The sequence below is a fragment of the Pagrus major genome, chromosome 7, assembly GCF_040436345.1.
Source record: "Pagrus major chromosome 7, Pma_NU_1.0".
Classification (NCBI taxonomy): Eukaryota; Metazoa; Chordata; class Actinopteri; order Spariformes; family Sparidae; genus Pagrus; species Pagrus major.
In genome coordinates, this window is record NC_133221.1 from 21,298,914 (window position 1) to 21,322,830 (window position 23,917).

At 43.4% G+C, this 23,917-nt stretch overlaps 1 protein-coding gene across 1 annotated transcript in view; it reads left to right on the forward strand.

The window, feature by feature from the left end:
- Window positions 1–2,745: 2,745 nt before the first annotated feature.
- The window catches only part of prdm16 (PR domain containing 16), a 121,811-nt gene continuing 100,639 nt past the window's right edge, over window positions 2,746–23,917 (forward strand). Inside the window, exons 1-2 of the mRNA XM_073471030.1 lie at window positions 2,746–2,798; window positions 2,892–3,117. Coding sequence (XP_073327131.1) covers window positions 2,770–2,798; window positions 2,892–3,117 — 255 coding nt within the window. The 5' untranslated portion in view covers window positions 2,746–2,769. The remainder of the gene's footprint in view (window positions 2,799–2,891; window positions 3,118–23,917) is intronic.

Consider the following 23,917-nt stretch of genomic DNA (forward strand, 5'->3'; position numbering starts at 1 on the left):
GCCATTTCTGCCTCACTTTACTGCTTCATGTGTCACAAAAGATGTTTTGTTCATTAAAATTAAGAGGGTTTTTTCCCCCTCTTTCTCCTTGTTACTTAATTATTTGATGTAGCGATCTGTGCATTTTTTTTCACACAGAGGCTCTTAAAGCCAAATGCTATTTAATAGATTTTCCGTGGCTGTCTCTCTGCTTGTCAAAATTGCTCTCAATGGGTCAAGTGCCAGTGAGAGTGGGGGAGTGAAGAGGGAGAGTGAGTGAAAAAAAAAAAGTGTTTAACAGCCTGAAAACACTTTTGATTGTGCAGAGGGAGCAGCAGATAGGGCTGACTTATAAAACTTTAATTGATCTGTGAAAAGTGGAAGCTACTGCTGGCTCACATGTTCCAATGCTTAATTGCACGCCTGGTCTGAGCCCCTATGAAACAGCGATCATTAAAAAATGGGTTCTGTTCCAGTCAAAATCACTGGATGACGCAGAATCAGTCATAAAAGGCTGGATTTTACTGCTGCAGCTTTATATGATAAGTTTCCCGGATCTGCGTGGACAAGGCAGCAGGTTTGCCAGGCGCTGAAAAGCCCTCGTCGCATGCTTTTGTAGTTTCACATTTCACGTTTAAAACTTACATGTCAGTTAATTTAACAGCCTTCACAGTCTGTCACTGGGCAGAAACCCAAATATTTATCAAAGAACAAAAAAATGATGCACTGTAGGATGAATGTGCTCTTGTACAATTTCAGTTATGATTCTTTCTACTTTGGTTTCTTGATTAGCTCGTTCAATCTTTCTACAATTTACAAGCTTCAGATTACCTTCTCACCTTATTAAGCATATACAGAGAAATTGTACAGAAATTAGTACACTCCTTAAACAGAAAGAAAACATATGCATTGCTGTTTTAGTTTAACTTATTAATGATGCATACTTCTCACGTCAAGTTTTATTCAAATTCAACCCACAAATTTTGGTTGTGACCTAATAAACTTTCATGTACTAACAAGCATATTTTAAAAAGATGTCATGTCGCAGCTCCAGCTAAAACCTGGGAAGCGGTGGCAGGCTTGGCAGCAGGCGAGATGGAGGCTAACTGAGGGAGAGAGCTTGATTGAAACCACTCCTGCTGTAATTTTGGGCCTAGTTAGCCTGCTGATTGCCAGTCCCTGTGTTTAGATAGTAAAACTGCAGTGGTGCTTTGACTAAAGACACCAGGATCTGTCCAGAGAGGAAGAAAGAGGCACACATAGATATGCTGAGGCACACACACACACACACACACACACACACACACACACACACACACACACACACACACAAATATGTACAGACTCAGGCTGGATATTGAACTGCTATAGTTATAGTACTGGCACCAAATACTGAAAACTGTCAAGTTCAGCATCAAGTGTCTTGTCAGATTAGTGATCTTCCTTATTTTTTGATCACCTTGTTCCAGATTTGAATCCTATCCTGCTATTTTATTAAGTTCTTGTATGGCTGCTTGTGTTTGACCTCTTTGTAAAAATGTATTTGTAGAAAATCTTGTCTGTATCAGTCAAAATAAGTTACTCAAAAAAGTACTGAGGTAGCGGCTCACCAAGATGCATTTGCACATTTGCACCTTCACCGTCCACAACAAAACCTCAATGACACACTTAGAGAAATGGGAGAAGCCAAATGTTGCGTCCACGCTTGTAGTGCTCATCATCACTTTCACACATGTTGCAGTGGTGGGATCCTGGAGCGCAGGCACAATCATACTGTCAATCTCTGGACGTGACAATAATGATAAGTGACAAGGCTAACCAGGTCAGCGATAGACACGGCGATTATTTGTAAGATGAGTCCTGGCAGTAAACAGTGACTGCAAAGCAACTGAGAACTTTTCCCATCAAGAACTTGGCGTATCTAAAGCTTCTTCTCTTCGTCTGTCTGGCTTTCTCACATACAGCATATTGCAAATCTGTCAGCTCAGCATCTTGTGACTGGTGGATGGATATTCTTCTCTGAGGACCCCCAACTTGTGTGGTTTTCTGACAGTTTAGAGGTTTGGAGATTGAAGTGGGATGTTTTTTTTTTTTGTAAATCAGGGTCAAGAAGTCATTGGATGCGTAATATCTACTGAAGATGGAGATATGATTTAGGCCATGCTCCGACCGCCAATAGATGTGGGCAAAAAAATGCAGCCTGTTCATTCATTTAAACAGAGCCAGTCCGTTGACGCAGCAGGGCTCTGGCAAAACCACACCATTGTCAGCAAAGTTTAACCTGGTTCAACTTTTGCTGCGGGACAACATCTTTGCCAAGGTACTGCGTCAATAGTATTTCTATTGTTTACCTCACAATCACCACAACGAAAGTTAAAAAAGCTATCAGTGTTTTGGCATCTGATAAGCCTTTAAACTTGAACTCAAGCCTGACTTCCTGGATCACTGTCCTCAGACTATGTCATTGTCTTATCAGTATCTTGAACAACCAACCCTAAATGCAACCTTGTGTGCTGTTTTAGCCCTGCTTACAATGTTTCCATCCCTGTATAAGTTCTGAAAGTATGAACCTGACAGGGTAAAACAGAGCTCTTTCTCTTTTCCTAATGCCCTGATGTTGCAAGCATGACCTTCATGATGTAATCTCCTAATAAACTGTTTTGTCTCACAGATGACAGTGAGCCAGTGGACAGCATGTACGACACAGAGGCCGACCTCCCCGGTTTAGCGGTCGGCGGCGGAGGTGGTGCCGACAGCCCAGAAGATGACGCAGAAGATGGCATCATCAACATGTCTCCCCTGCCCTCACCAACCCCTTCCCATCCAAACAACAACCACCACCACCTGCTGCACCCCCACATCTACGCTACCCACCACCACCACCTTCACAACAACAGCAACAGCAGCAGCAATGACCAGGACTTCACCACACCCAAGGAGGGCTCGCCCTACGAGGCACCTGTCTACATTCCAGATGACATTCCCATTCCCAGCGACCTGGAGCTGCGGGAGTCCTCGGTGCCCGGTGCCGGCCTGGGTGTTTGGGCCAAGACCCGCATAAGCGCTGGTGAGAGGTTCGGTCTGCACAGCACGCTGCATCATGGAGCCACGGGCAAAGACAGCTCCTTTGGATGGGAGGTAGGAACCACTCCACTTTGTTTCGGTCTTTTTCTTTTTACTAAAACCATCTATCACTCTTGACCACTTAGATATTTTGTGGCAGATACGTCAGTAAGATATGAAATGAAAGAGTGATAGACACAATAAGACACTAAAGAAGGTAAGGGAATGAATGAGCGGCTCCTCATTTATGCATTCACATATCTAGCCATCACTCTTAATTCCATTCTATTTGCATCCCCTGTATGATTGGACCTGATTGTTGATCCTGCATGCACACAGATATACCCACACATACAAAACACACCAGAATTCCAGCAGCGCAGCAATGTCAGATGGAAAAATCTGGCTGATTAGTGGAGGTATCAGCTTTTCTGGGCGTCGGTCCGAGCGAGCACACTCATTTGGTCACGCCACCCGATATGGAAATGGAAGAAGCATGGCTCAATGCGGTGGCGGCATATTGAACTATTAATTTTCATTTCAACATGACATTAGAGGATATTGAAGTTGCTTCAGTAAGCTCATTAGAAAAAAAGAAACTCCCAATCTCTGTCTCTCCCTCTGTCTCCCTTTCTCTCCTTCTCATATGCCTAATCAGAGATGAAATATACTGGCCTGCTTTTCATTTCACTGACTCCTTGACTCTTCAATGTTAGAGGGGCCGGTCATTCACATAGTCTTATATTACATTTGTATGTAATAAGGAATAGAGACTTTGACATCTAGAAGTTAATCACTGGAACACCATGTTGAAAAGGGCATGGTGTGCTGGAATCAGACGCCACCAGCTCATGTACACAGTTAGAAGTTTATAAAATTTTACATATGGACCAAGAGGCTATGCAGTGATTCTGAGAGAATTTTTCACAACTTTTTATTGTAGTTTCTGCAACCCAGTCGCCAGAATAAATGCTGGAAATTTACATTTCTGACACGACATTTCTTTCTGATGCAACTTGATGCATTTTTATGTTCAATTTTACATTTTATGTTGTGACAGAGTTGTGGTTAGGTTTAAGCACGAAAAGCACTTTGCTAGGGTTAGGAAAAGATCTTTTTTTGGCTTACTGGTATTGTCGCCACAAACACAGCTGGAAAGTGGCCCACTGTCTCGTCAAAAATACCCAGTGGTTTCACGCTTACAAATGGTGAAACATCATCTCAAAACCGCAGTCTCTGGCTTGGCAGTCGTCAGCTGTCTCGCCACCACCATCCCCTCCACTTTCCAACATTAAAGGCAGCTCATATGCATGTAATGTGAACTTGATATGAAACTTATGGTAAAACGTTGCAGAAACGTAAAATACCAAGATTTTTTTCTGGTGACTGGGTTGAGTTTCTGGTAAATTTGCAGTTACAAAGATGGTTAAAAACTGCATTTAAAAAAAATATTTTGTGTTAAATGTTAGCGCGTTAGGCGACGTAAATTGATGAGATAAAATGTTAAAGTTAACTTGTAGAGTAGGGAGCAGCGTATATTTTGGGATATAGTCAGATAAGCAAGCGCACAAACTTTATGGTAATGAAAACTTTCTTATTATCGAAACATCCCAGTTGCCTGTCACTGAAGTAGTAGCTTTGTAGTGGAGCAAAACTGAGATAATGGGAAAAGATAATGGAGAGTATTAGTTAATAATAAAAGATGTTCACAATAGATATTAGCAGGTATATTCTCAAAACATGTGGCTCATTTTTATTGTGATTATTATATCTCTGAAAAATGTGGCTTATACTGTGTTCATGAGTCCTTCACTGACCAGAGGGAATTAAAAGAAATCGCTAAGCGTCCTTTAATAGGTTCCGTCTGATGAACTGGTGGTTTCCACCACAGCCTTCATTTCTTTTTTCACCCTATTTTCTTCTTAACAGTTGTAGGAGCAGGCGATTAGAGCACGCAGGCACACGCTATGTGGCAGTGTGCCAGGCTGAACATTTTCCTTTTTAAAAGTTCATATTATGGCTAGCCATTTGGGGTGCAAAGGGCACCTCTCCAAAAGCTACACTCTCCCCGTAGCTCTCATGTTTTCTCTCAGTTTTCCTCCTCCTTCCTTTTTTCTCCCCAGACACCCGACTAATGCATATTCATCAGCTACACTTTAGCTCTCTGGCTTGTAGGAAAAAAGGCCACCTTCAGCCTTAAAGAGATACATTCACACATGTGCTCAAAGAAATGTCCCGGCATAGCTACACACACACCTCCCGGAAAAGGGAGGGACTCGGCATATTGTTGCACTTTTAAGATGACTAGTATTTTCCAGAAGGTTAAGTTTAATTACCAATGACTTTGGCACATTTTTGGTCTTTGGCTACATTTTTGATTTTTGATTTGAAAGCAATGCTTTTTTTTTGTTTTGTTTTTTTCAAATTAATAGCAAGCATGCTAGCCTAAGGTCAATTTTGTTTCCCCTGAAAGTAAAATCTTTGGTATTTTGCCTCCCAACCTGTCAAAAGCAAACGATTGATCTGTCTTTTCTTCCTCCTTCTCCTGAGTGGTCGTTCGAGGACTCACTCCAACTTGGGCTGTATTATTTTTTTAAGATATCCTGTCTGGTTTGGGGCTGGAAGCCTTCGGGGGCTCTCCTCTCCCAGACTCTTATCACAGATAGTCATAACAGTCAGCCTGTTGATAGTCATCAACAGACTCCCATAGGAGTCTCATACACCCCCTTTTTCCCCCTTTTCACCGTCCACCCCTCTACTCATCTACTGCCTCTGGTCTTAGACAAATAGACAGGCGAGGGAGCGACAGCAGTATGGCTGAGTGAAGAAAGATGTTAAAAGAAAAGAGGGAGAAATGAGGATTAATGGGGATGATAGAGTAAGACAAGAAGATGCAGAGAACCTATTTTTCGAAGCATCAGAAACAATGGAGGAGTCTAATTCTTTTCATTTCTGTAAATGTGCGTGTGTTTCTCTAGTCTGCTGCCAAAACAGTGGGATGTGTTATGAGAGATAATAAGTGAAGTCATCCGAGATCTCTGTGGTGTAAATGTGATCATATCTAACCAAGGCCTCATGTATGGTAGTTCAAGCCTTCTTGGTATGAAGACAAAATTGGATCAAGTGCTGAATTTAGTCATCACAGTGATTAGTTTAACTGTGCTTCCACTTTATAATACATTGCAGTATGCAGTCTTGCTATATGCTTGCAATTTGCAAAATGCTTCTAAGACTTAAACAGCCTTGTTTTCTTCTTGATGACCATTTTAAGTTGATTGAGTTATCTTAAAATCAAAGGTTGTAGACTATACTGTATATGTAGCCCTGTAATCCTTCGAAACATGAAATCAACAAAATGGCAGTTACAAGATTTTAACTCATCAACAATGATATATGCCATCTGCAGTAGTACACTCAAATCCAAAACAGTTTAACTACATTGACTGCATTCTTGTGGATTTTTTTACGAAGACTGGCAATAACTCATTATGTTGGCTTTGCGAGCACCGCGGTCTACCAACGAAGCCAAACAGCTCTAACAATCACATGGCGGACGCTGTAGTGCTTTCTGGAGTGGAAGTGTAGATTGGCGAAGAGAAACAGAGGGAGTAATAGAAAGAGAGTGAAAGAGTAGGAGTGAGAGAAAGAATTAAGAGGAAAGCAGAGAGGAAGCCTACTATTGTCTGTCCTGGGGCACCGGGGACTGGAAGAGGTGTTAACTCAGACTCATTTCAGCGAGACGGACAGCTCAATCTAAGAGCTGCTCCGCTGCAGGCCATGGCCATTCTCTTCTGTCTCAGACTCCCTCTCTGGGCCAGCACCGAGTCATCCATTTAAAAACCATTATGCTCCCCCTTTAGCACAACATGATAGAACGCCAGGGCCCCAGGTCTACCGTACGTGTGTGTCTCTGTGGTTTTGTGTGTGTGTAGGGCTGCCAACCCCCTCAGGATAGGACCAAGCAGAGTGAGGCAAGGCCCTCAGAGAGTCCACTGTGGGGATCTACTGTCAGAGTGACTGCCGCTATTATCTGGCTGGTAGATTGACCTGACTTGCCTATTGATAGAGTCATGTCACCATACAATGGCTGGAGGTATTGTGCTCTTCACTGACTGGCATTGAATGGACTCACTGATCTAACTCCCTTGGGTGTTCAGATGGCAGGAGAGAGTGCAACACATTTGTGGAGGAAGCAGTGCATGTTAAGAGGAAGAAACTGCAAATTTACAGCCCGGATCTATGAGTGACATTAAATCCTTTAGACAGTAACGACTTTGATCTGATCTGGTCTGTATTCAGAGAATTTCTGAGGCAAACAAAAACTATATGGCCAAGCCTTCTCGAAGCAATATCAATGGTGTTTACTCTCACTTCTTACCCTGTGACCACTGGGCGTGTCCTTGCACCTCTGAATCATTGCTTTTGAAACTCCTCTGGCACCTATTAGCTTTGTATTTTCTCACTATCTTGTGTTTCTCCAGCTTGAGTGTTTGCTATCTCACAAGGTTCTCGCTTGAAAGTCAACGCACATCAGGTGTTGCAGCACAATCTCTTCAACTGTGAGAAGATGGGAAAATCATTTGCTTGTCAGTTTTGGACTGTTTACTGGCTGAGGAACTTATAATTACTCATCTTGGTGCTTTGCCATTTTCAATGTATAGCATGTAAATGGTACACTGCACGATCCCTTCAGGGTATCACATATTTTGTGGCATAATGCGGGGGATATAAGAAGGACACATTGTGCATTTTGATTTTAGGGATGTGCAGTGATGTAGACCCTTTGGACAAGGTCAACACAAATGCTTTCACACACAAAAACATGTATCACAGACCCCATGTCAGCCCTGCAGCCATATTTGTCCCTTTGCACCAGTGGACCTTGGGATGACTTTGTTGCCGGGCAAACTTCTTTTTCTCTGTCCCTCATTCTTTCTCTGTTTACTTTTTGTGGGGTGATTTTCCATATCAGTATCATTCATCCAGTGATGTGTGGAAAGAGGTGAAAAAGTATGCTAGCTCTTCTGTTTACCCCGTTATTGACTTAGTGATAGGCTAAGACATCTGGCGGGCACTCTCATGTCGCCAAGGTCCTACGTGACAGATATCATCCAGCCATGGCATCATGCATCTCCCTCATCCCCCGTCAGGCACTTTATCTCCAGCTTGACCGCCCCCTTTTCACATTGACGCAGTGCTCGTTTTGTTCTCCACCTAATCGTTGGGGTAAGCTAACGTCCTTGAATCCAAACTTTAGGGAGAAGAAGTCCTGGCGCACCCTGACACTTATCTGTCCTGACCCACCTCTCGCCTCCTAAAGTGTTTGCTCTCCTTTTGTGTTGTGCCTGAGGAGGGCGGATGGCCAAGTTCTTATGCTGCAAGATATCCCTATAGGGCATTCAAGGTGCAGCTTGGAACTTGTCTGATCTGTTTGCCCTCCACAGAAAGGTGTTCCTTATCTTGATGTTTGGGGCCTTAAGGTGACTGGTACCGAACTGATAGGGCAGAAACTCCCTGGGACTGCCAGGAGACAGTAGTCACACCAAGTGAATGGATAGTATGAGACAGAGAGAGAAAGAGAGGGAGTGCGATAACGAGTCGTTAGAGTCGTTTCCTGCTTGATTTGACAAATGTGCTTTCTGGTGTTCTCACAGTGACAGTCGTGTTCTGCCGCCTCAGATATGAGCCTTAGTTAAGGTTGGTTCATCAGTCAGACCTAACATTACCTCTAGTTAGCTTGAACCCCTACTGTGTAGGCTATAGCATGAGTGATCTCTTCAAGTAAATGGAGTCATTATCATGTCTTTTAGTAATCAAATCAGGACCATGCTCTGATAAGCTTGGCCTTGAGCTGAGAGTACTTCTCCATACAGCCTCAACAGGGGAAACAGCAGGCCTTCTAAGCTTTACCCCCTTAGATCTAGTTTCATTGAAAACTAGAGGTAAATTGTATATAAAGGGTCAGTTCACCTAAACTGCACACCAAAAAACATTTTCCATTTTACCCTTACTATCTAGTTATGTAGACCTCATCTATCTTTATATCTATCTATCTTCTATCTTTATCCTCTAATAAAGTATTTCTGTTCTGCCACTGCTAAACTACAGAGATAGATTCCTTTATTGGTGCAAAAACCATTGAAAGTTTGGAGAAAAGCAACATTTTTCAAAACCTGAAACTATCTGCATGGTTATCAACTGAGATTAAAACAAACACATGCTTTTGTGATTCGGGTGAACAGTCCCTTTAAACTTTTGCACCAAATATTCACTATTTAGACTTTATGTTTCACCAGCAAGATCACAAGACAGAATTGAATGCTGCTTTAAGGGACAAACAGTGAGATACAAACATATCCTTATTCAGTGATGCGATGAAAAAACCTTTTAACGAAGGAGTCTTTTGAAATTCTAAATATATATGTATTTACAACTAACAGCATATTTTGTCACGATCTGTTATATGAAGTTATGTGTAAACGTAAGGAGTTACTTTGGCACATGTGCATGTAATCCCACATCGTAATGAAAAGGATATCAAACCTGTGGTTTCTAATAACAGTATTGACCAACAGTGTGTGGTTTTCTGTCATCATTATTTGACTTTGACAGAAACCCCAAGTTTACACACAGAGCAAAAACACCAGAGAGAGAGCGTAACACCACAAGTCTCGGGCCTGGGTGCTGTAATATCTTCCATTCACGTTCATTTTATGTAGGTTTTAAACATGCCATTAGCCAATTTAATCCAATTTTCCCAGCTTTCGGAGCACTCCAGTGGAACAGATTCCATCTAATATTAAACATATGGTCGTCGTCGTCGCCCCTAGAAACACCACGGCAGTGCTGGATTTTTTTTAAGAGAGCTGTTAAAGACAAGCCTCCTGTGTCCCAGTGAAAACCATTGTCAATTATCTTCAATGAACACGGTAATTGATAACGAGGAAGCAGGGCAGCAAATTAAATGTCAGGTTTGATTAGAAGCCTGATACCTTATCATTTGTTCATAACTCGTTACCAACATCTGTTAATTAGTTAATAAATTAATCTGCAGGGCTCAAATGAAAGGTGCGAAGGCTCCTGAGGAAGTACATGGTGCAAAGTCATCCATCTTTGAAGAGAGTGGAACTCGACAAATATTGTCTCTGGGATTTGGGCTGTTATTACTTGGTCATTGGTTTCAGACCTCAGCCACTCCAGCCAAGCATTCTCAATGGGACCTCTTGTTTGCCTGAATAACCCCCCCCCACAGTCTCCTCACGCATCTCCACCACAATGCTATCCTTTATTGCATGAGGTTTCTCTTAGCTGAGGTGCTTTAAACATTAATTTAAAAAACATCACATTGGCCCATCAGTCCTCTGTGGTGAAGCGCAGGTAACTCCCGTCTCCCCCTCTTTTTCACCATGTGTCCACAAAAACCCCATCGTTCATCATTGCCCTGATGAATAGTCCCATCAGTTAGGGCCTCAGGGCAGGAGCAGACAATGACACTGCTCTTTGCCACAGTGGAAGAGGATGACATTTGTCAAATGCTGTTTGTGTTGGTGATTAGATTTATGCTATTATGTAGACATACCCTTTTCTGCCATCCAAGTTCTTGTTGCTAAGCTGATATTTATAAATTAGTCATGAAGCAAGGCTCATTTCATGTCAGCTTTCACTTTTTCACTTGTCATATTTTGTTATATTTGTGTGTCTATAATCGTATAGGTGCAAGCCCTCCAATGCAAGATCTTTGTTCGTCACAGATCGCTCACTGTTTCTTCCATTTTCACTCACTTTCCCTTTCTCCCTCACTTTAAATCTCAATCCCTTGCACTGCTTAACATTTGTGTGACTCAAGCAGGAGGTGGTGACCTATTAATCAGGTTCCTGTGGCTGTTGTGATTGCCATTTTCCATAATCAGATACACAACACGGCCCAAAAGGCTTGGCTGTAGAAGTACTTCTTTTCGTTAACTCCTTACAGTTCTTGTATTGTAGCACTCAATCCAAGAGAAGTGAGCCCGAGAGGAAACTGGAGCGCACGGCTGTGCCTTTTAATTACTTTTTATTGGGTAAAGGACTAAAGTTTCGGCACAGTTCACGTCTTCGTCAAATGGTCATGGTACAAGCAGAGAGTATAAAGAGACCTCAAAAGCATATGATTGGTAGATGGAGAGGGAGGACTCTCACTCACCAATTGTCTAGTATTAAAGTTCATATAACCTTCTGTATATAACATATAATATATCTTTGTTTTAAAAGCTTGATATTAATGTATTGCATGTTTGCTTTAGTATGTACTGTAATGTGGTTTAGCACGAACATGTACAGGCATATGAGGTCCACACAAACATTAAGAGACACAGGCAGGCAGGGAAAAGACATTCTCCCATGTTATTCTTTCCTCCACTCGGCCATTTAGAATAACAGAGTAGAGTGAGAAGCTAAGCACGATGACGACATTAGATCTGAAAACAGTGTTGAATTGTTGAAGTGTCGAACACGCCGGGACGTCTTTACTTTGGAAAGTCTCGGAATCGCTTGAGTGATTTTCGCTCATTTTCTCCACCACTGTCATTGGGAGTCTTGTCTGCATGAGACAACAAGGAGCTTATGACAGAGTCAAGATTTGTAGAGGTGTGCGCCCGTGTGTATCACTGTGCACACAGACGCACATGTCCACATGTCTCTCTTTTAATCATCTTGGGCACTGGTCCACCCTCCACATAATCCTAAATCTGTCACATTTCCCCAACTAAAACAAGATCCCACCAGGAGTTTGGTGTAATATCTTAATTTAGTACAAGTGCTTGTGTCAAGATGACAAATAACAGTTTAAACAGATGTTTCCCAGACATTTCATAAATGAGATACCATTGCCTCATTCAATGTCTTTGCATTATTGTGCAAATTAGTCACAGTGAGAATGGATTTGGATGTTGAAATGCAATGTAGTGAAGTGCAGTGCTATGCAGTTGATTTTTATTATTCATATTGTCACCATCAGAGGTATAGAAACTGTGTGTGCATTGTAACTGATTTAAAATATCATTATTGGGATATTCATGTACTATGTTTATGGAAACTAAAAATGGTTGCATGAAAGTCTTCAAAAGATAATGAGACCTCAGACACCACATAAAATCATTCTTTAATAATATCTCAAGAATTACGTAACATGACATTACCAAGTTTGTTTTACTTTCCCAATACAGCTGTCACCAAGACTTTTAATAAATGTAGGTGTGAAAGTCTGAAGTAGGTGGATGACACAAAAAAAGAATCTCTGTTTACTAGTCTGGTGAAATGGTTGTTTTTATTAGAATACTGTTCCGTCACAGCTGAACCCTTACCAGGGGTTGATATGCGGTCACTACTGGTTAATACATGACTGTATGAAATTTGACGTAAATACAGTAACACTCACTTCACCTGAAAGAGTAAAGTCAAAATAAAGTTTGCCATATCAGGAATGGTGGGCAAATGCATAAATTGATAAAAACAAATCAATCACCATGGGCAACAATAACCTGACTATTAGCCTGGGTGTCCAGAGAGAAAGGGAAGGTGACAGAGGCTCACTTGATTCCTGCAAATCTTCTTAATGGTCGAAGTGGCGCACTGCAAGCCTCTCAGTCATTCTGTCCTCTGTAAATGTCATATGATTCTGCTCTGTGTCACTCCTTCTGGAGAGGAGGTGCCCTTACGTTGGTGCAGCTGGTACGCAGCGGTACCCAGCATGCCACCCGGTACCACAGGAAGGTTAGAAAAAAAAAAACAGAAAAATATTCTAGGTCTCTGAGACTCTTAGGCTTGAGCCATGTGATGCTGAAGTAATGCCAAACAACAGAACAAAAGCATTGTCACATTGCGTGAGAGTGTTATGCACATGATCCCCACACTTACCTCGATAATACTGGTGTTATCTTGTTATTGTATCTATTGTATTGGTTGTTGGTCATTACGCGGAAATCTTGTCCTCGTTTTTTCTCACTTCTGTACGTTATGTGTCATTATTCATAGTTGAGATCAAATAGTGTTTTAAATGAAACTCTTCACGTCACTTTGTCTGCTGTTATTTTATTGGTCCTCAGTGTTTCTGGTGACAAAGCCTGCTCCCCTCTGCTGGCCGAGAGCTCACAATGCCACTTTCTGAACAAGTTCTAAGTGCTTTTAATGTCGTGTGGCCGACGTTGTTTAGTCAGGGAGGGAGAGAGAGACAGAGAGAGAGAGAGAGAGAGAGAGGCAGATATCCTAGTACAACTGTAGAAAGTGTCCCGTATAAGAGCACAGCAGTGCATACACACTCGAAACATGGTGCCCACCAGATCACTGAAGCAGTACAAGTCAGCTTTTTTCCAACCGTTCTTCTTTTCTTCTTCCTTTTCTGTGCAGTGGGGACTGCGGTGACAGGACTCACCATCACTTTCTGTCCTTACACCGCTTTCCACATCATATTTTCTCTTTTTGTCTTTTTACCCCTGTTCTCACACACACACACACACACACACACACACACACACACACACACACACACACACACACACACACACACACACATCCAGATCACAGTCTTCTTTCAAGCATTCAAATGATGGATCTGTCTTGAGCATCCCTCACAGAGTTTTGTGTTCAGTTGTACACTCATATACAAACAGATTGATGTTTTTCATAATCCTTGCAAATAGCAGACTTTGATCTCTTTTACTGTCCCGATGTACTGTCAAGTGCTGATGTGCTTTCATGACAAAAAGGACATATGCTTTAATTATATCCAGATCACAGACTCAAACCTTTCCTTTTGTGATTCATTGATTTTTCAACCCCCATTCCAATCATATCTGCCCTTCCTCTCTATTCCTCCTCCTCCTCCTTTTTTCTTTTTGCTCCCCCCTCCTCTTCTCCTGGCCTCCGGGGTCCCAGTGCTTCTAATTCGGCCTTATCAGTGAAGTAATTTAGCTGCCACAGCTTGGGTTTCTGTTGCGCGGCGAGCGGCCCCATTGTCCTGCCCTGCTGTTGCTGAGATAAACCCTCAGATTGAACAAAGTCCGCGCTGACCTTTACAAACTCCCAAATCTCGCTGTGTACACCCCTCCAACAGAGATTCTCTCTTGCCTCAAGCTCTTTTCTTTAGGGTGGGGGTGGGTGGTGGGGCATTGGGGCACATCAAGTGGGAGGGAGAAGGCGGATGAGTGTGTGTGCATGAGTGAGAGTGTGTGGGGTCAGGGTGGATTGAGTGAGCGTGAGATGGACAGGGGAGAGGGATTAAGATGGCTGACTGAGCCTGTCTATATTTCCAATGGCACTTTGCTCTGAGAGGGAGGCCGAGGAGGAAAAAGTGCACTGCAAGCAAAGCATTCAAGTGTGCATTTTTCTGTCTCCTTCAGACTGCTGGAGAAGGCTTGTTGTGTGCCACATTCTCTGACATTCCTGCCTTCAACCAGAAATATGATTTCTTTGCTCTTAAAGTAAAAGCAAGCTTGTGTCTTAGTTCCTCGTACTTGCTGTTGATGTCCCTGAAATGGCTCATTGAGAGAATCCTGACAAAAGCTCCGTTGAACCCCTCGTCTTACTTCCATTGTTATCTATCATGTCCTTCATTCCTTGGCAGAAGGCCCAATAGGAGTCTGTCAGGATTGTTGCTTTGACACACAGTGAAACGGCTAGAGAGGAACGGTTGAAGCCAAGTGGCTGGGGGGTTGGTTGGGGTGGGGGTCAATGCTGTGCTGGGGAGGTTTGGGGCACAATGCAACAGGAGTACCCTCTCCATTGTGAACCACTGTCATCCTTCAGAAGCCACTCGACTGGCTCTCCACGCCGCAAATCCTCTCTCCTCTCTATTCTAGCCGTCTGTCGGTCAGGCAGGGAACCTCATCAAAAGGTCTTGGAGTTGGGGATTGAGACAGAGTGGCTGGAGGGAGGCAGGATGCTGGAGAAGAGGGGAGGAAAGATGTGTAGAGTTGAGGTGGTGGGAGGCGAAGGACAAGGGCATAACTCGCCCCTTAATCCAGGTGTGGGCTTTAAAGTTAGGGATGGATTGGAGAGAATCTGCACCACTCAATCTGGTGGTCAGGGTGGCCCTGTGTTCATCCCTCCATCCATCCCTCCTCCTTTCCACCTCCCCCCCGCCCACCACCACCTGCCTGCAAGCCACCACCAGTGTTCCCAGGGAGATGAGCGCCACGGAGAAGAAGGCCCACAAGGGATTAACTTTTCACATGGCTGGGAGTCCTCGTCTCAAAAGACCTGACAACCCCAGACGGCTTGATTAAAAAAGAAAAGAAGAGAAGAGAAGAGGAAAGGAGGGAGGGAGGGCACAGGAGGAGGAGAAGAGGGGGAATTCTTCACATGATGGCCCTGAGAGAGGGATTTTGGATATTGGGTGTCTTTTTTTCCCTTCGTCCAAAGCCCCCATGTCTTGGTTGAGAATGAGCAAATTGTTCCTCCTGTTCTCTCGGCAGTCCCTGTGTTGCCCGGCCTAAAGATGTGGGTGGGCACCAGCACACATTGTTGACTCCTCAACAGGAAACCTTGAGATGTCCTCTGGTTTCAAAAGAAAAAAATATAATGGTTGAAGTGGTGGCTTTTGATTCCACATTTCATCTGATTTTCAGCCACCGGATGCCAGATCCATCCGCCAAGAACCAGAATATTCAGTCACTGATTCCAATTTTCTACAGTGTTATGATTATATCAAGATGTATTATTTAGTCATTAATGTATTATCAAAAGCCCTCTGTTGTCCTGTGTATGTCAGCATTGCATTACAGTCAAGGAAGACATTGGCAGAGAGAGTCGGCGAACCGTTGCCGGCTTAAAGTTCTAGTGTTCAAGTGGCAAGGCGCCCTATTTCCCCTCACTCTATCCCAGATAAATTGGGCCTCTCAGGTTTGTCTGTGAGAAAGAGAGGACAAAAATCAAAACAAACGCTCCCACTGAAGTGAAGATGGGAGAAGGGGTTGGCTTTCCTCTCTGGCTAGCGGATCAGCAACTCAACCTAGCGGGACAGCGGGCCACTTAATACCTCCCATCTTGTCCAGGTAACAGAGTGGCCCGACAGGGGGGTCAGGGAAGGTAGCAGGGTATCATCTTACAGATCACCACTCACCCTCTGGCTTCCTTCGCATGGCTCACTTACCCTCTTCTCATCTCCGCCGCTGCTCGCCCTCTCTTCCCACACCCCTCAGATAGGATACAAACATCCATTGAGAACGTTTTAGTGGATGTTTACACCCGATAGAGTTAATCTTCATTGATTTTCATGGGGATATTTGCTTCATAGCTAATAAAAGGGCTTCTAGGAGTTACCAGAGAAAGATCAGTACAGGCACAGAGAATTGCATGTTTGGTTGACACCTACAACTGAAAAAGGAAATATGCAAGTATAAATGCAAACGGACGTTATTGTCATCTAAAAGTCATCTAAAAAGCACTTTGTCTGTTGAGAAACTTCTGCTGTCAACAGTAGTAGCGATACAAAGGACAAGAAATTCCATATCCAAAGGGTGACTAACAGTCAATTAACCCTAATATCAGCCCAGATTTCTCATTAATCATGCTGTTTACCTGCCATATGGCCCCAGACTCCAAGGAGGCTCTGAACCTATTTGCTGTGCACTTGACCTTGCTGATAGACTCAGGGGCATGCAGGAGTAGATTTCTGTCCTCCAGGATGTTACAGCCTTCTTCCTGGTCTGCTGGATAAATAGATGAACTCACAGATAGATGAACAGAGCTCCAGTTATCTTATAATGACCCACAGGTGGTTTGTGTTTTTCACTTTAAGAAAATCTACATACAGAATAAACAAGAGGCACAATACACCATAGACGTTTAGTGGAGGAAAAGAAACAGTGTTAAACTCAGAGATACAATGGCTTGCTGCTTGCGTAGGCATCAATGTTAAGTAGTGTGGAAAGAGTTAGCTGATTAATTATTTCAGTGATTGATTAGATAGTGATGGATTCATCCTTTCAACTTGTCAAGTTGAAAGGACTTGTCCTTTATTGAACTTGGCCTTTATTCACCTATATTCACACAACCATTCACACCATGGCACCCATGCAACTTGGGTTTTAGTGTCTTGATCAAGGAGCCTTTAACATGATGACAGAATGGGCAGGGGATTTAATTGTCAACCCAATAAGAAGATAACCTGCTCTACCTCCTGAGCCACTGCCACCCAACAAATAATCAATAAATTGAGAAAGAAACGGACAGATTAACTGATAATAAAAATAACTGTAAGTCATAGCTGTAGTGTCAAGACAAAAAAGGAGGAGATGAAGGAAACCCATATTACAGGGCCTCAGACTGATTTTTTTGCACTCGTTGCACTGGTGTGCCTAACTTTTCCTTTCAGGTGTGTCCAGTAATACATTTTAATTGAATTTCTGAAGAGAAATTAAAGAAATGTAAATAACAATCCTGCCATGAACTGATAAAATAATCTACAGAAAATATCTTCTACTGGTATCTTCAGATAAAGAATAACACAAACTGTGTTGTTGTTTGAGATGTATGTGTCTATTTATAACTTGTCTGATACCTTTAGTCTTATCCATAAAGCCAGGTTGTAAAAGTTGTGGTAAAAATTTAAAAGCACATATACTGTAGTTTTGCAGCATGTGTCAGCTGCACATTGTATTAATGTGAGAGAAATAACAAAAAGTATGTAAAGTATGTGATCTCTAATAATATCCACTCAAAGCTTGGACCCCTGCTATTCCTGAACTGACAAAAGTGACAGAACTGATATGATACACTGACTCATATTCTCCTGACCCTCGCTCTAAATCAGTATCCAATCAGTATTTCTTTGTCTGAGCGCTCCTTCCCTGCAGCACGGCTATCATTAAGTGACTCATTTAGGCCATCACAGGTAGGCCCACATCATAGCCCGCTGGTGGCTTTTAATGGGGAATGGAGTTCTTTCTACTGTAATGCATGCTGAAGTAGCCGGGGCTAATGTGACCCCTATAGTTTGGCACTGCATTAGTGCCAGAAGACCCAGCAGTGGGCCTTTAACCTGGGGACGACAGGGCCATGATTATGTTCACCGCAGGGTAGGCTTGGCCAGAGGACGCTCAACTCTGCACACAAAAGGGACACGCATACAATGACATATGTTGACACAGGGGCAATTATAGGCTTATATTTTCCACAAGTTAGTTACATTTTTAGTCATTTTCTGATGCAGACAAGTTTCAGTTAGTTTTTAGAGACACATTTTAGATTTAATTTCATTCTCAACAAAGTTCTATTTTTGTTGTCATTTAATGAAACTTGTTTCTCCAAACACCAAAAGAGAACTAGTGTCATGTTGATGTGTCCACCTTTGTTAGTTACAGAATAAGATTGAAGTGTTGTTCTGTTTAAAAGATCATTTCACCCAAATTACAAAAAACAAATATTGAGAGGTATCATTTCAACAAAATCTTTTTTAGAAATAGTGTTTAAGGACTGTATTCTCAGTATAATATGGTTCTAATGAAAACTGTTCACAGTAAGAACTGCAGGATGTTGCTTTTGGGAAGAGGCGTTGCTGATTTGTAAATGGCATTTTTAATTAATCTCATCAGACAAAATTCCATTGGTCTGGAGGCAGAAATCTCTAAATGGATACCTTAAATACTATCAGATACTGAATACCACTAGAGGTGTGAAAACGTGTTTTCTTTTCTTCTTTTGGAGCAGTTGAAGCCACCCTTTAACACTTTAATTGATTTTAATAGTTGAACATGCATAAGCTAGTACATAAGCACACACACACGCATGCACGCACATACACACACATAAAATGTCAGGCTCGCACAAAGTAGGCACACTTACTCTGCCTGTCCCATTTCCCTCCTCGCCACTATATCAGCTCTACAGTTACTGTGTTTACTGTCTCCATTCACTTACTGACTCTTTCTCTCAATGTCTCTTTTGCACACACACACACACAGGATCCAGTCCTATTTCAAGATAATTCTCTCTCCTCTCGCTCCTCTTGTCTCAGTATCCTGAGCCACTAGACACTGAATGGACCACAGGGAAAGCCGATCTCACGGACACATATTCTCACACACACACACACACACACACACACACACACACACACACACACACACACACACAAAACTGCGTGTGGTCCCACCATTTCAGTCCTCACCGTGTTTTCTAATGCTTCATCAGGTCCGAAGGTCAGGGTCTTGGACTTAAGACTAATCTTTTAAATTCCTCACTGTTTCAGTCCCTTTTGTCTCATCAGAAGTTACTTGCCCACCTTTATCGCTTTCACTTCTACTGTTTCTTTTGTTTGCAAGATTTTACCTCTGTGTGACTACAAAGGGCTTGGTTGTTTTCTTTCCCATCTTTCTCTCTGTGTCTCTCCTTCTCTTTCTATTTCCTCCCTTCTCCTCCTATTCCCCCCTTTGCATAATTCAAATCAGAATCCCCATGTGAGCACCTTGCTCTTGACCTAGCTTAGAAAGCTCCTGATTGCTTTAATGGCAGTCCTTGGACCTGGAAGGTGGGCGTCTTTAAGGAACTCTGGTGAGAACGGTGTGTGTGTGTATGTGTGTGTGCATTGTATGTACAACCGAAGGGTGGTTGATTAGAACTGACCTCAAGAGTGCCAGGAGAAAAAGAAGTACAAATATGCAAAGTGGACGTGTGCGCCTGCATAATTGGGGCAGAGAGGAGTGCAGTGAGGTCAAGTAGAACAAATGGTCAGCCGAGTGAACTCCAAGTCTATAAAAAAACACAAACACTCACCACATATATATGTATGTTTAAGGGGCACTGGTCACTTTGAGGTTTGAGAAGTGAGGCTGTGATGGAAAAAGTTGCCAGTTCTACTCCACAGTCAGGGATGGCTGACAGTAGAGGCCTGAGGTCTGTAGTGGGACGCTCCCAGATGGAAATGAGCGTAGGCGTGTGAAGCATAACATTGCTGAGAAAAAGGGTTGTGTGCTCTGTCGGCTTACCCTTGGCAAGTAAGATTTAAATTATCAGTTGGCATACAAAGAAGTCCGAATGCAAGGCGGTGTGTTTTGCCAAAGAGGCACAAATGTGCCCAAGGCTAAGCCCTTCAACAGCAGGATTGCCCTAGCATTAGCCAAAGTCAGGGGCTCCAAAGTAAGGCCAGCTAAGGTTGGGGTGAGGCCTGGCAAACCCAAAGATTGAGTCTGAATTAGGCCCACCATTCAAAGCCCCTGAAAGGAGTTCCTGAGCCTCCTATTCTCTACCAGCAAATTGGGAGGAAATCTGGCTATTGTGCAGAGTTTTGAAGAGGCTGGTGGTGGGGAGGGTGGTGCACACTGTGCTTACCTATAGATGAGAGTGGAGACAAAGGATCCTGGGACATCCAGGAGAGGCTTTGAAAATCCCTCTTGGCTGGAGACGGAGGCGGCCTGGAGTAGCTCCTGGTGTAGAAAAGGTCAACAGTGCTCAGTCAGCATAGACACCAAGTGGAAGAGGATTTAACTTGAAATTTGCAAGGATGGAAAAGATAGGGAAGAATAGAATTAGATTAGAAAATTAGATTTCCATCATTTGAAAAAATGGGACCTGAAACGCTTAAAAAATTAAGGCTTTACAAAGAGTTAGTTAGTTATGGTACTTTAACACATGTTGAAGTATTTTTATAGCGATACTTCACGCCCAAACCTTTTAGAATCAAATATTCACTAATTCTTGAAATGTGGCTGGCGAAAGTTGGCAGTTCCATCTTCCGTTCAGCTTGAACTACCTTCACCTACAATTTACCCGAATTGTCCAGAAGTTAATTGATTGTTGATAAAATGCTAACGTGGGTCACCAAATATACTTTGGCGGCTGTTAATATACCTTTAAGTAAAATATATGTCCCCCAAGATGAACACAACCACTGCACATCATCAAGATAAATAAACATGCAGCAAATGCGATCATAATAATTTTCCACTGAGTTGTAAAAAAACAAGACAAACACCACGTCTGCTGCTTGTCGCTGAATCGGTGCAACTTCATGACACTACAAGTTGCAGAGTTCAGACTACTGCTGTTTTCACTTTTCATGGAGCAGCTGAGCTTCTCAAGTGTGTGTGACAAACACACAACAAAGAAACTCCTAATGACGATGATGATGATGACAGTCTTTTAAGAGCAGTTTGATGGATGAGGATTGATGTGACCTGCGTTGAATTGTGTGCGCCTACATGCGTTTCTGTGTATGAGAGAAGACAGACAATCCCTCAGACTAAAAAGTCAGGGTATCACCAGGCGCACACACACACACACACACACACACACACACACACATACAAATGCACACTTTTTGATGGGCGGTGTTACACTGCGGCTACCCTCTTCCTGATCAGCAGTGCAGCCTGCGGCTCTTCCGGAGTCTCTCACCCCTACGAGAGTCCAACTCCCCCTCCATGTCTGGTCTACTATACCAATGCCACCCCTCTCCTCTTATTTTCTCTCTCTCTCTCTCTGTCTTTCTCTGTCTCATTAATCAATGTCAAGCCGTCCAACAACAAGGCCGGCATTCTTTCCCCGCCTGCCTCCTCGGTTCCTCGTATATGTCATTGTGCCCTGACCCTCCCCCTCCACCAACTCAGCGGCCACCATCGTCCTTTCACATGGCCGCAGAGCTCAAACCCAGGCCCACACTGTCAACTTGAAAGGTTGTTCACAGGCAGCGTGAGGAAGAGAGAGAAGTGAGGAGGAGGAGGAGGAGGAGGAGGAGGAGGAGGCATTTCTCTCACTTCTATCTTTTCTTCCTCCCTTTTCCTGCCTTCCTCCGGCCAGGGGGAAGAAAGGGATTCCATAGTCGTTTACATAATTCATGGGACACACAGGAGAAAACGGGCCATTGAGCGGTAAAAAAAAGTTTGGATGGAGCACTCATGGGGGGCGGAGGGATATGTATGCCAGTCTTTGTGCCCCCAGACCCATCTTCCCCGCTTCTCTCCATTCATCACCGCTCCCCACACACACAGTCATTGTCCCATGTTCGTCATTAACCTCTGGTACAAGTCGACCGCCTCTCTTCTTCAAGACGTGTCTCCATGGGAAAGAAATCATTTCATCCTGTCTGGGAAATAGATGTTTCATGGCCCCTTTTTCCGCTGATGTGGACTTTTTGATGGACACCACAGAGGCAAAAGTCATTAACCTGAACGTACCGTAGCTATCAAGACAGAGAGAACGAGAGGCAGCGCTTTGCTTGGATGAAATTACATTTGATTATGGTGAGGTGATGCTGACGTTAGCCATAAGGACTCATTCTCACACATGTTCACACATGTAAGACACTCACAAACACATAAAATCAGCACCTCCAGCACTTCCAAACATCCTATGGGCTTGTCAGTTTACCATTACTCAAGGTTTCACTGTCCCATGCCGCATTATCTCTTTTTCCGTACTTTACATCCACTAGTAACCTGAAATCACAGACCATCCTATCACTAATACCCTGTTTAAATATTTAACTGTCTGCGTTTACATTGAATAATGAGACCACTTCTCGCATGAGCTCCTCGGCATGCCTTTTGTTTACAAAGAAGCAGATTGTCTTCAAATCAGCACTCATTTATGGAGGGGGGATCCATTCTCTCTCCGTGTCCTCCTTCCCTGAGCATCTGTATGTATTTGTTGTACTAATGAACGGAACAGAAGTATCCGGGGGCCCTATGGGCGGGGGGGGGGGGGGGTTGGCAGTTTGCGAGGGAGCGGCTAAAGTGGGCTCCGCTGAGTGGTCAGTCGCCATGAGGGTTGACAGTGAGAGAACACAAGACGGCGGGAGCGATGGAGACTTGACCCCGCAACCTCTTCCCTCCTTTCTCTTGCCTTTTCCTCTGACCCCTCTCTGTAGATGATAGATGAACCTCCCTCTCGTTCATGTCAAAAGCTCTCGCCCCCCCAGACCTCCAAAGTCACATGCTTATTGTACACACATGCACGCCACGTACACACACTACCATCCAGTCAATCTCCTCGTCAAGCCAAAGACAATCAGTCTTTTTCATCTGTGCCAGTGGTTACCGAGACGCCAACCTGCAGACTTGTCACGGACACACACATTCACTATCACTCCCACTGAGACCTTTACCTCCAGGCAGCAGGTATGGATTCTTAAAGAGTCAGAGACGAATGAATGGATGGATAGACGGATCAGGAGAAGGGAGGTGGAGAACGAGGAGTGCAGAATGGACACTGGGCAGTAAATTACTTTGCCAATCAATCTTCCCCCTGGGTACGCTTGATGAAAGCTGTCCAAACTTTCCCCCACTACTTTAAGTAACCCTCCTACAGTTTGTCAGCAGAGGGCTGGGAAACAGGGTGGACAAACAAGTCGCAAGATTAAATGTTGCTGGGAGGAGAGAGGAGAGGAGGGCTGTAGGAAGCAGGGAGAGAAATTGGGAGGTCAAGTTCGGGAGAAGATGTGTGTGTGTGTGTGTTTGCTGTGGGGATGGAAAAGGGCACTCATACACTGTAAAAAAACTGTTAGGGAAGGTTTGCACTGAGGAATGCATCGTATTTCTTCTCACTTTAGGTTCAGTAGCTTCTGACACACACACAACGAGGCTCTTGGGTGGCATGACAGGGTGACGTGCTGTGACTTTAAACATGTGACACCTCCCAATTACAGAACAGCACAGCCACAGCGAACATACACAGAAGCTCCTCAGTTAATTTCTTTAAATTTTCCTTTTTTAGCAACAGAGGCAACAAGTGTAGATCTTGCTGACCGCTCAGCATGAATAACACACACAAACACACACATACACACACAGCCACTTGCGCCCATTTCTCTTTTTACACTTGTTTTCTGGCAAGTTTGGGAGCGTCTCTGCCCAGAACTTTGAAGGGAGAGTGAGGACTGTTGGGAATGTTAATTTGGTAATTT